This window comes from Bison bison, unplaced genomic scaffold (genome assembly GCF_000754665.1).
Source record: "Bison bison bison isolate TAMUID 2011002044 unplaced genomic scaffold, Bison_UMD1.0 scf7180017864492, whole genome shotgun sequence".
Taxonomy (NCBI): domain Eukaryota; kingdom Metazoa; phylum Chordata; class Mammalia; order Artiodactyla; family Bovidae; genus Bison; species Bison bison.
Genome location: NW_011495051.1, coordinates 5363560 through 5375191, shown reverse-complemented (window position 1 = coordinate 5375191; position 11632 = coordinate 5363560). Strand labels below are relative to the sequence as shown.

General features: G+C 45.1%; 1 protein-coding gene across 1 annotated transcript in view; it reads right to left on the bottom strand.

The window, feature by feature from the left end:
• Positions 1 to 2004: 2004 nt before the first annotated feature.
• Positions 2005 to 11632, bottom strand: part of VAV1 (vav 1 guanine nucleotide exchange factor) — a 63604-nt gene continuing 53976 nt past the window's right edge. The window contains 5 exon segments of the mRNA XM_010828243.1: positions 2005 to 2308; positions 4043 to 4086; positions 4089 to 4193; positions 6203 to 6317; positions 10886 to 10973. Of these exon segments, the coding sequence (XP_010826545.1) occupies positions 2255 to 2308; positions 4043 to 4086; positions 4089 to 4193; positions 6203 to 6317; positions 10886 to 10973 (406 nt within the window). The 3' untranslated portion in view covers positions 2005 to 2254.

The following is an 11632-nucleotide window of genomic DNA, read 5'->3' as shown; positions in this document are numbered from 1 at the left end:
AATGAATGATAGAAAGGGCTTTCTGGCAGGTTCTGATTTTATCCCGTGTATTCACTGCTTCTCCCTGGTTGAGGAGGAAACCTTTGCCAACTGATGTTGCTCTGGCTAATGAGATGTCTTCTTTTCATTCCCAAGAAGAAATATGAGGAAACCGCCGAGTGGTCCAGTCATTTCTCTGTTACTCCTGCCACAAGCCTGGCACATCCCAAGGCTGCAGTGCCTTCTACTTCCAGAAGCTTCTTCAGCAGAGTTGAGGCCAGTGCATGAAAGAATTATGCAATGTTGAGATGAGAAATCATTTGCTAGAGTAGCAATACTCAGCCCAAGGTGACAGATTTTTTTCTCCTAAGAGTTATTCCTTCAGGAAATCTACCGAAGATGTGACTTCCGGGCTTTCAAAAGCCCAAGGAAAGATTCTGGTGCTCACTTCAGCAGCACAAATATTAAAATTGGAACAGCCCCTGTGCAGGGATAACAGCAAATTTGTCAAGTGTCCCATATTTTTGGCATGGATGGACCTGGAGCCTGTCATACAGAGTGAAGTCAGACAGAGAAAAACAAATATTATATATTAACACATGTGTGCAGGATCCAGAAAAATGGTAGAGATGATCATACTCACAAAACAGAAACAAAGTCACAGATGCAGAGAAGAAACGAATGGACACCAAGGGGGAAAGGAGGGAGGGTGGGATGAGCTGGGAGATTAGGACTCACATACACACTATCAATTCTGTGTATAAAATAGGTAACTAACGAGAACCTACTGTACAGCACCCGGAACACCACGATGCTCTGTGGCGACCTAAATGGGAAGGAAATCCGAAAAAGAGGGGATATATGGATACACATAGCTGATTCACTTTGCTGTACAGTAGAAATTAACATAACATTGTAAAGCAACCTTTGCCGACAAAGGTCCATATAGTCAAAGCTACGGTTTTTCCAGTAGTCATGTACAGATGTGAGAGTTGGACCATAAAGAAGGCTGAGCGTCAAGGAATTTTTGCTTTCAAATTGTGGTGCTTGAGAAGATTCTTGAGCAAGAGTCTTGGACTCTGGGCAGCAAGGAGATCAAACCAGTCAGTCCTAAAGGAAATCAACCCTGAATATTCATTGGAATGACTGATACTGAAGCTGAAGCTCCAACACTTTGGCCTTTTCTAACGAAGATCTGACTCATTGGAAAAGCCCCTGATGCTGTAAAGATTGAGGGCAGGAGAAGAAGGGGAAACAGAGCATGAGTTGGTTCAGTAGCATCACCGACTCAATGGATATGAATTTGAGCAAATTCCATGAGATAGTGAAGGACAGGGGAGCCTGGCGTACTGCAGACCACAGGGCTGCAAAGAATCAGACGTGACTTAGTAACTGAACAACAACAATCCGTGAGTGTAAAATTCTTTCCTGCCACATAGGAGTCCCATTTCTGTATTTCAGGCCTTATTTGTTTTGATATTCTAAACTTTTTTATTTTCTATTTGGGTATAGCCAATTAACAAAGGAGTTTGTGATGGACAAGGAGGCCTGGCGTGCTGCGATTCATGGTGTGGCAAAGAGTCGGACACGACTGAGCGACTGAACTGAACTGAACTGAACTGAATTAACAAACAATATTGTGATAGTTTCGAGTGAATAGTGAAGGGACCCAGCCATATACATACACATGTCCATTCTCCCCCAAACTCCCCTCCCATCCAGGCTGCCACATAACCTTGAGCACTGGAGTTCCATGTACTATACACAGCAGGGCCCTGTTGTTATCCATTTTAAATATAGCAGTGTGTACATATCCATCCCAAACTCCCTAACTATCCCTTCCTCCCATCCTCCCCCCACCACCCCACACCACCGGCAACCATAAGTTCATTCTCTAAGTCTTCGAGGTCTTATCTTAAGTGACAGAGAAAGGTAAGAGAGCTGGAAAGCAGGAATCAGTGAGGGGGCTTGTGTCTGTCCCAACTCCCTCTCCCACCATTCCCCTTGCAGGTCTGACACAGTCCATCCATTTATCATTTTATTGGAAGTAGTTGCCTGGAGCCCCACCTTCTCAAGGGGACCCAGGAGGAAATGCATGTGTTATAAATTAACCATGGCAGGGCATCATCCCTAGAGCTCTGCCAGCTGGAGGCTAGCCCTCCACAGTCCGTGGACTCTCAGCCTACCAGGATCTGTCTCAGCTCCTGGCCCTACTGCCTGTTCATCCTGGGCTTGGAGCCTAGAATCTCTTTTCTCTCTGCCAATGTGCCAAGGCTCAGCAGTACTCAGAATAGTCCTCTTCCACATAGTTGGAGGGGAACCAGCCAATCTGGAAAGAGACAGGGAAGGAGTCAGGGCAGCCTCTCTGTGCATTCTCCCGCTGTTCCTTGACACACCGGCCAGGTTTCCTCTACCTCAGGGCCTTTGCACCTGCCACACCTTCTACCCCAGAACGTGGCTCCCCGGATACACCCTCAGCTGACCACCTGCACCTCCTCCTGTCCTTTACTCATGCGTCACCTTATCCATAAGGACTTCTAACCATCCAATTTAAGCACTGCAAACCTCACCCACCCCGACACTCTCCACCCCCACTTACTACTTTTCCATAACACTTTTCACCATCTAATTGATTATATATGTTACTTATTTACGGACTTGTTCTCTGTTCCCCCTCCCTTCCCTACAACAGGGCAGGGATTTTTGTCTGTCTGATTCATCACTGAGTTCCAAAAACCTAGAATAGTTCCTGGAACACAGTAAATCCTTAATAAATATTTGTTGAAAAGATAGATGGATGGATGATGGATGGATGGATGAACAAGGGATGGATGATGGAAAGATGGATGGATGGATGGAATGAATGGATAGATGAACAAGGGATGGGTGGATGTAATAATGGATGAATGATTAAATGATGAGTGGATGGATGAATGGATGGATGGATGGAATGATGGATGGATGGGTGAACAATGTATGGAAGGACAAAATGAAGGATGGATGGGTGGGTGGGTGGATGGATGGATAGAACAATGGATGGGTGGATGGGTGGATGAATTCTTTATAGCCCAGACCTTCCTAAACACCCCAGAAGGCTCCCTCACACCCCATTTGTCCTCCATCGCACAATACATTTACCCTCTATGGCTCCTAAAACAATTCTCCTAAGCAGTTTTTCAGAGGTCACTTTTCATGTTTCCCTCTGGTAGAATTTAAGCTCCTAACTGCTGTCCTTATCTTCATTCAACAAGTATTTTTTGAGAAACCGATACAAGCAAGGCAATATGCTGGAGACTAGAAATTCATCAGCCGATAAAATAAAGAAGACTTTCTCCGCCTTTGTGAGACAAAAATAAGAAGCAAAGAGAAGCAAAGTTTTCTGAGAAAATTTGAGTTGCCTCCTGAAAGTCCAAATTCAGGCAAAGAACACAGAAGGCAAAAGTAGTTGGTCTGCTTCTTCATGCATTCAATAAATATTGAGCAGCTACATGACAGCCACTGTTCCAGGCACCGGAGACACTGACGTGAAGAAGACAGACAAACTCCTCCCTTCAGGTTCCCCCAAACATGCCATTCACTCTCTCACCCCAGGGCCTTTGCACATGATGGTTTGTTTGCAATAGCTTCCCACACTGGTCCCCCTCCCCCCCAACTGTGACCTTTTTACCTGGCTAACTTTACTCATCCCTCAGTGATCAGCTTGCCTCTCAGAAGGTGTCTTGACCTCATCCGGGGTGAGTCAGAGGTTCCCCGGGGGCTCCCAAGGTGCCTTACAATTCCCCATCTCAATCTTGACCATTCACTCTCACGAGGGCATGTTCACAGTTCCACATTTCCCACTAAATTATGAGTTTCGTGGGACAGCGATGGTACTGTGCTCCTCTGTGCCTCCTCGGCACCCAGCAGAATGGCACATAGTAGGTGCTCAATAAATAAATGCAAGGTGCATACATGAAACCTCTGTCCCTTCCTCCTTTCCAACCAGGGACGCCCCCTGCCCACCCTCCCCAGTCCACCATCCAGGACAGCCCCACTGTAACGGCAGAGCCCCGCCCCGACTCACCCGGCCATAGATCTCCCCTCGCCACCAGCCCTGCTGCCCCTTCTGTTAAGGATCTTGACGATGTCGCCCTCTTTGAGGGACAGCTCTGACCGGTCCCGGGCGCAGAAGTCATAGCGGGCTTTAGCAGTGCCAAAGATCTTGATGCTCCCGGCTGTACGGAGAGAGCAGACATGGGAAACAGCCCGGAGCAGAGCCCTCCCACCCACCCACCACCTGCAGAGGACAATGCTCTCAGGAGAATGTGCTGGGATAAAGGACCCCTCAATGCTTCTTTCCACTGAGTGTTAGGCGCCCTGTGTTCTGAGGGAAGACAGCTGTCTTCCCAGATCATTCTTCCAGCCCAACCAGGGTACAAATTTAGAGGATAATACCATATATGATCTTTAAAATGTTTTGTATCTATTCATGCTTTCCTGGTGGCTCAGATGGTAAAGAACTGTTTGCGATGCAGGAGACCCTTGGTCGGGAAGATCCCCTGGAGGAGGAAATGGTGAGGCACTCCAGTATTCTTGCCTGGAAAATTCCACGGACAGAGGAGCCTGGTGAGCTAGAGTCCATGGGGTCACAAAGAGTTGGACGTGACTGAGCAACTAACAAACACACACATATATTCATAGTAAGAGAAACAGAAGAAAGATGTGGAAATTTTCATTCCAGATAATATTAATTATATGAAGGAGGTCTAAGAGTTAAAAAAGAGAAGGAGAGGGGCTTCCTTTGGTGACCCAGTGGCTAAGATTCTGTGCTCCCAATGCAGGGGGCCCAGGTTCAATCCTTGGGCAGGGAACTGGGTCCCACATGTCACAATTAAGTGTCCACACGCCACACCTCAAGGTCCCCCATGTCACAACTAAAAAGATCCTGGATGTCACAATGAAGAGGGAAGATCCCGGGTGCCGAACTAAGACCCAGCACAGCCAAATAAATAAACAAACAGAATTTTTTTTTTTTTTAGAAACAAGAAAAGAAAAAGAGAGAGAAAGATAAGCAAGGGGGAAAGGGACACAGGAAAACTTCTCAAAGTACAATATTAAGTGATATTGTAGAAAATTAGTTTGTAGTATTTCTGCAGATAAGCTGACTGAATATATTTTCCAGGAAGAAATGTGCAGACAGAAACATCTGATTGGGTGATGAGAATAAGGACAATTTTCGTCTTAGAGTCCCGATGTTGTGCTGGTGTCGCTTTCTCAAAAATACAGCTTTTTCCAGTGGGGAACTGTTATTTTATAGGCAAACATTTGAACAATAATTAATTTTTAAATCCATCTTAAAATTTTTTTGGACAGGTAAGAGTTCAGAAACTCCACCACCCATGTGACTTTTCCACTAAACATACTCCAGAATGCACTCCAGCAAAATAAAATTTGAATTAGAATAAGGAATTTTAAAAATAAAGGAAAACATGGAAAATAAGAAATGTAGACAGTTTAAACAATGCTTGATAACAACTTTGCAAATTGAAATGCAATGGTGAAGAAAGAATTCCTAAAATGTAAGGCATGATTGTTTTCACTCACAGAAAATCATAGCCAACACTCCAGAAAATTTCAACAAACCAGGTTAGTAAGCTATACAAAGGAAAACAGAAGTAAGAGAATGCTAAAGATCTTGCCTTTCTGTGGGAGAAAGTTTATTGCTGTTTTAGTCACTCAGTCGTGTCCAACTCTCTATGACCCCATGGACTGTAGCCCGCCAGGTTCCTCTATCCATGGGATTATCCCAAAAAGAACACTAGAGTGGGTAGCCATTCCCTTCTCCAGAGGCTCTTCCCAACCCAGGGTTGGAACCCGGGTCTCCTGAATTGCAGGCAGATTCTTTACAATCTGAGCCACCAGGGAAGCCCAGGAGAAGGTTATCGATACTGATTAATGCCTGATTTAATACAAAATTAAAGGCTTAAAATATATAGATGAGCACCCTTCTGGTTTCTTGTATCCTCATTTTCCCAAATATGAAAGTAACCCCTTTCATCCAAGCAAATGGATATGCAGATCTCTCAGGAGCAAAGGGACAAACTGGAAGTGGGAAGGAGTTCAGGCTCTTTCACAGATAGGACTTCTCCATGCCCACTGGAAGCAATGTCTTCAGCATCCCCCAGCGTTCCCTGCACTACAGAAAGGAGCTGGCACTACAGGCCCCCATCTGGAGGCCTTCTACCTGATGGTTTGTTGATGGCTCTCCTCTCAGGCTCCTTGAAGGGGAACTGCAGGGTGGTGTCCAGCGACTTGAAGCAATCCTTCAGAGAGTTCTGTTGGTAGAATTCCACCAGCTCCTAGAAAGAGAACAGGACAGATGCTCTTCCAGAGGGCCAGCCCACAAGGGAGGGAGCCAGAACTGGAAGGAACCACGTCCAATTCCTTGTGTGAAACAGACCCTTCTTCTGCGCTCCCTGGCAACAGACTCCTTGAAAGCTCCCCTTGACAGGGAGCTAACTCCCTTCCCAGAGGCCAGGACCATTTTATGGGGAAGAAATCACATTGTCTCAAGACAGTTCTCCTAATATCGTTTGTTTCGTGATAAACTTACCAAATAATCAACTTGCTTGACGACCAGTTCACCAAAACCAAACCCCCCCCTCCACCCTCTGGGTGTCAAGAGCTCTATTTTTACAGATAATTGTAATAATAATAAATGTTGTTTATGAAGCAACTACTGTGTGCGGGTCAGTGTGCAACCACACATCATCAAAATCTCTTAATAACCTAGAGGGGTGGAAGGGAGGCTCAAGGGGGAGGAGATATATGTATATTTATGGCTGATTCACATTATTGTATGGCAGAAACAACACAACATTGTAAAGAAATTGTCTGCTGATTAAAAATAAATATTTAGGGGCTTCTCTGGTGGCTCTGATGCTGGGAGGGATTGGGGGCAGGAGGAGAAGGGGACGACAGAGGATGAGATGGCTGGATGGCATCACTGACTCCATGGACGTGAGTCTGAGTGAACTCTGGGAGTTGGTGATGGACAGGGAGGCCTGGCGTGCTGCGATTCATGGGGTCGCAAAGAGTCGGACACGACTGAGCGACTGATCTGGTCTGATCTGGTGGCTCAGTGGTAAACAGTCTGCCTGCCAGTGCAGGAGACATGGGTTCAATCCCTGATCCAGGAGGATCCCATAAACCACGGAGCAACTAAAGCCCTGCGCCACAACTCCTGAGCCTGTGCTCTAGAGTCCAGGAGCTGCAAGTGCTGGGCCCATGCGCCACCACTACTGAAGCCCACAAGCCTTCTAAGGCTCTGCAGCAAGATAAGCCACCACAGTGAGAAGCTTGCGCACCTCAGCTAGAGTCTAGCCCCCGCCTGCTGCAAGTAGAGAAAAGCGGGCACAGAAATGAAGACCCAGCCCCCATTTTTTTTTTTTGGTTTTAAAAAATAAATATTTTTAAAATTTCTTAATAATCATGGGAGGTAAATACATTGGTGAGTCCCCTATTTTATAGATGGAGAAACTGAGTCACAGAGAAGGCTCATCCAGGGTCACACGGCTAGAAAAGGACAGATCCAGCATTCAGTCCTAGGACAAGAGATAAAGCGTAGTAGCCAAAAGGTGGTCTCTATGTGAACGTGTGACAGTCACTCAGTCGTGTCTGACTTTTTGCAACCCGATGGACTGTACAGTTCATGGAATTCTCCAGGCCGGAATACTGGAGTAGGTAGCCTTTCCCTTCTCCCAGTGATCTTCCCAACCCAGCGATTAAACCCAGGTCTCCCAAATTGCAGCTGGATTCTTTACCAGTTGAGCCACAAGGGAAGGCCAGTCTCTATAATAAGACTCATCTGAATTCAAGAGTCAGATGTGTGTCATTTATGACTATTTCTCCCACAAATGTTCAAGCTCATCCTAAGAGTGGGGGAAAAGGCAAGTCAAAATTAAGGGACACTTTGCAAAACAAAATATTTTATATGTTTAGGAGTTCTAGACTTCAAAAATGCCAGTGTCCTAATTCATGTTGATGTTTGGCAGTGAAAGTGAAAGATGCTCAGTCATGTCCGACTCTTTGCAACCCCATGGACTATAGAGTCTGTGGAATTCTCTAGACCAGAATACTGGAGTGAGTGGCCTTTCCCTTCTCCAGGGGATCTTCCCAACCCAGGGATGGAACCCAGGTCCCCCACAGTGCAGGTGGATTCTTTACCAGCTGAGGCACCAGGGAAGCCCAAGCATACTGGAGTGGGTAGCCTATCCCTTCTCCAACAGATCTTCCCAAGCCAGGGATTGAACCAGGGCCTTCTGCATTGCAGGCAGATTCTTTATCAACTGAGCTATCAGGGAAGCCCGATGTTCGGCAGAAACCAATACAATACTATAAAACAATTATCCTTCAATTAAAAATAAACACATTTAATTCTTTTTAAAAGTGACACCGTCATAGGTGATGGGAGTGCCCTTTTTTTTTTAACAGAGTATGGTTGTTATATGTAATTGAAATATTTTTCCAGTTCATTACAAGTGTGAAGAAACACTCAAAACTCTGGTTGTTTATTTCATCTTTGTTGGATTAACACATTCTCTCACTTGGGAAAACAAACAGACAAAAAAAACGCCAATGTCATGAAAGACCAAAGAAACAAATAAAAGACTGGGGAGCTCTCGCAAATTAAGAGAGACACTAAGGACATGAATGCAACGTGTGATTCCCCTGATTACATCCTGGGGATGAAAAGGCTATAATAAACGTAATTGGGGCCATCAGGGAGCTTGGAAAACCCACTGTATTAGGTAATAATTTTGTATCAACGTTCAACTCCCTGACTGTGATAATGATACGCTGGTGAGGGGGAAAAAAATTGTCTTGGCTCTTCAGATATGCATGCTAAAGTACTTATAGGAAGAATTTTTTTAATTTATTTTTAATTGGAGGATAATTGCTTACAATGTTGTGCTAGTTTCTGCCATACAACAATGTGAATCTGCTCTAAGTGTACATATGTCCCCTCCCACTTGAATCTCCCTGCCATCTTCTACCCCTTCCCACCTCTCTAGGCCATCACAGAGAACCAGGGTGATCTCTCTGCGTTATACAGCAACTTCCTATGAGTTATCTATTTTGCACGTGGTTCTGGAAGAGGGCATGGCAACCCACTCCAGTATTCTTGCCTGGGGAATCCCATGGACAGAGGAGCCTGGCGGGCTACAGTCCATGGGGCCGTAAAGAGTTGGACACGACTGAAGCAACTTAGCATAGCGTTACACATGGCAGCGTGTATATTTCCACGCTGCTCTCTAGGTTTGTCCCGCCCTCTCCTCCCCACACTGTGCCCACAAGTCTGTTCTCTATATCTCCGCCCTGCAATAGGTTCATTGGTACCATTTTTCTAAATTATAGGAAAGATCTTGATATCTGCGAATTACTCCTCAATAGTGCAAAACAAATGTGTGTGTGTGTGTGTGTAGAGGCAGAGAGGGAGAGAAAGAAAGCAAAAGAGGAAGAATATTAACAACCAATCAGTAAAACCAGGTGAAAGGCCCACAAATATTCATGACACTATTCCAGTAACATCTCAGTAATTTTTCAGAAATAAAAAAAACGGGGGGGAGGAAATGTTTTCAGAATAAAAAGTTTGGGGGAGGAAAAGATATGTGGAATGAATGAACAGTCCCTAACCTTTGGGGGAGTAAAGGATCTGTTTGAAGCTCAAATGAAATTTGAGACACCTGCCTCAAAAAAAAAAAATGCAGATATATGCAAAATTCTAGATTTTTTTTCCAGAGAATTCAAGCTCCTCAAGGATCCACAGACCATGGGCAGGATCCATGAGCCTTATCAATGGGCTTAAGAGGTCTAAAAGATAGCCCAAAATTGCATGGCAACAAATAGAAGCAAAAACACTTGAAAGGCCTCTGGATTCTCCATGAAATGGTCATTAAACAGGTTAAGGAGAGCTAAATCTTTTTAAATTGGGGTATAGTTGCTTTACAATGTTGTGTTCATTTCTGCTATACAGCAATGTGAATCAGCTCTATGTACATGTATATATATCCCCTCTTTCTTGGATTTCCTTCCCATTTAGGTCCCCACAGAGCATTAAGTCAGAGAAGGCAATGGCACCTGACTCCAGTACTCTTGCCTGGAAAATCCCATGGATGGAGGAGCCTGGTAGGCGGCAGTCCATGGGGTCGCACAGACACGACTGAGCGACCTCACTTTCACTTTTCACTTTCCTGCATTGGAGAAGGAAATGGCGACCCACTCCAGTGTTCTTGCCTGGAGAGTCCCAGGGACGGGGGAGCCTGGTGGGCTGCCGTCTCTGGGGTCGCACAGAGTCGGACACGACTGAAGCGACTTAGCAGCAGCAGCAGAGCATTAAGTAGAGTCCCCTGTGCTATACAGCAGGCTCTCAGTTTTCCGTTTCACACATACTAGTGTATATACGCCAGTCCCAATCTCCCAATCCATCCTACTCCCCCTTTCCCACCTTGGTGTCCATACACTGGTTCTCTATGTCTGTATCTCTATGTCTGCCTTGCAAGAAGAACTAACTCTTGATGTCTGACAAAAATAGAGACTCTGACATTCTATAACACCAGATGAGAACTAAACCTCAGTTTTCCCCATCTGTGAAATGGGAACTCAGAGCTGAGCAAATGACCTGCAGTCCTGATGATAATATGTCTGGCACTCAACAAGTGCTTTGCAAATGATCACTGCAGCTACTGTTGTTATTATTATTATTCTCATTGTTGGTGATTAGAAAAACAAGTTTAAAGCCAGTTGCTCCATAGTGCCTCTTGGAGTGGTTATTCTGGATGGAGGAAAAGGGGTCCTAAGGTGGAGCCTCAGAGAGGGTCCAACTTAGACTCTGAAAGACTGGGGTTAGGGGTAGATTGACCCTTACCGTAAGTCCCCTGAAAGCTTTCTTTTCTGTAATCCGGTACAGTCCTTCTGCTGTCATGATTTTAATATGCTTGACTTCAACATTATACCTGCATGCAGGGAAAGAGAACAAGATGTCACTGAGACCTGAGTCGGGGAATTCAGGCCCATTTCCTGTTGCGTCTCAGTCCCAGGCTATAACCCCGCACCTCAACCATGGAAGAAGGGTACTTGGCTACTGGAGGGAACGGGCAACCACTGGAACCCAACAGAATCCCTTCCCTGGAGACTTTGCTGTTCTAAGCCTTCATTTCTTCCCCGTGTAATAGGAATCATCTTCCTTAACTCAGGGTTGCCGAGAAGTCAAATAGACTCTGTAAGCAAGGCATCCTTCTAGAATAGATTGAATGAAATCTCCACTTCCACAAATACAAAGGACCATAGAATCTAAAGGATGCAGGAGAAGGGAATTCATTTCCACCAATATGGCGGACCACAGACTAGTAAGGACCCGGAAGAGACATGAATTGGCAGGAGTGATTCTGTTTACATGAAGAATTAGATAACCAAAAAAAAAAAATCTCCTACTTCAAAAAACCCCTAGAAATGCTGAGAGAAGAATGCTGAACTCTTAAAAAAAAAAAAAAAAAAAAGGAAATCCCCCAAAGGACAAAATGAGGATGAAACTTAAAAGTATGTGTCAATTCAATTTTGGCTGTGCGATGCAGCTTGCAGGATCTCCAACCAGGGATCAAACTCAGGCCCTCAG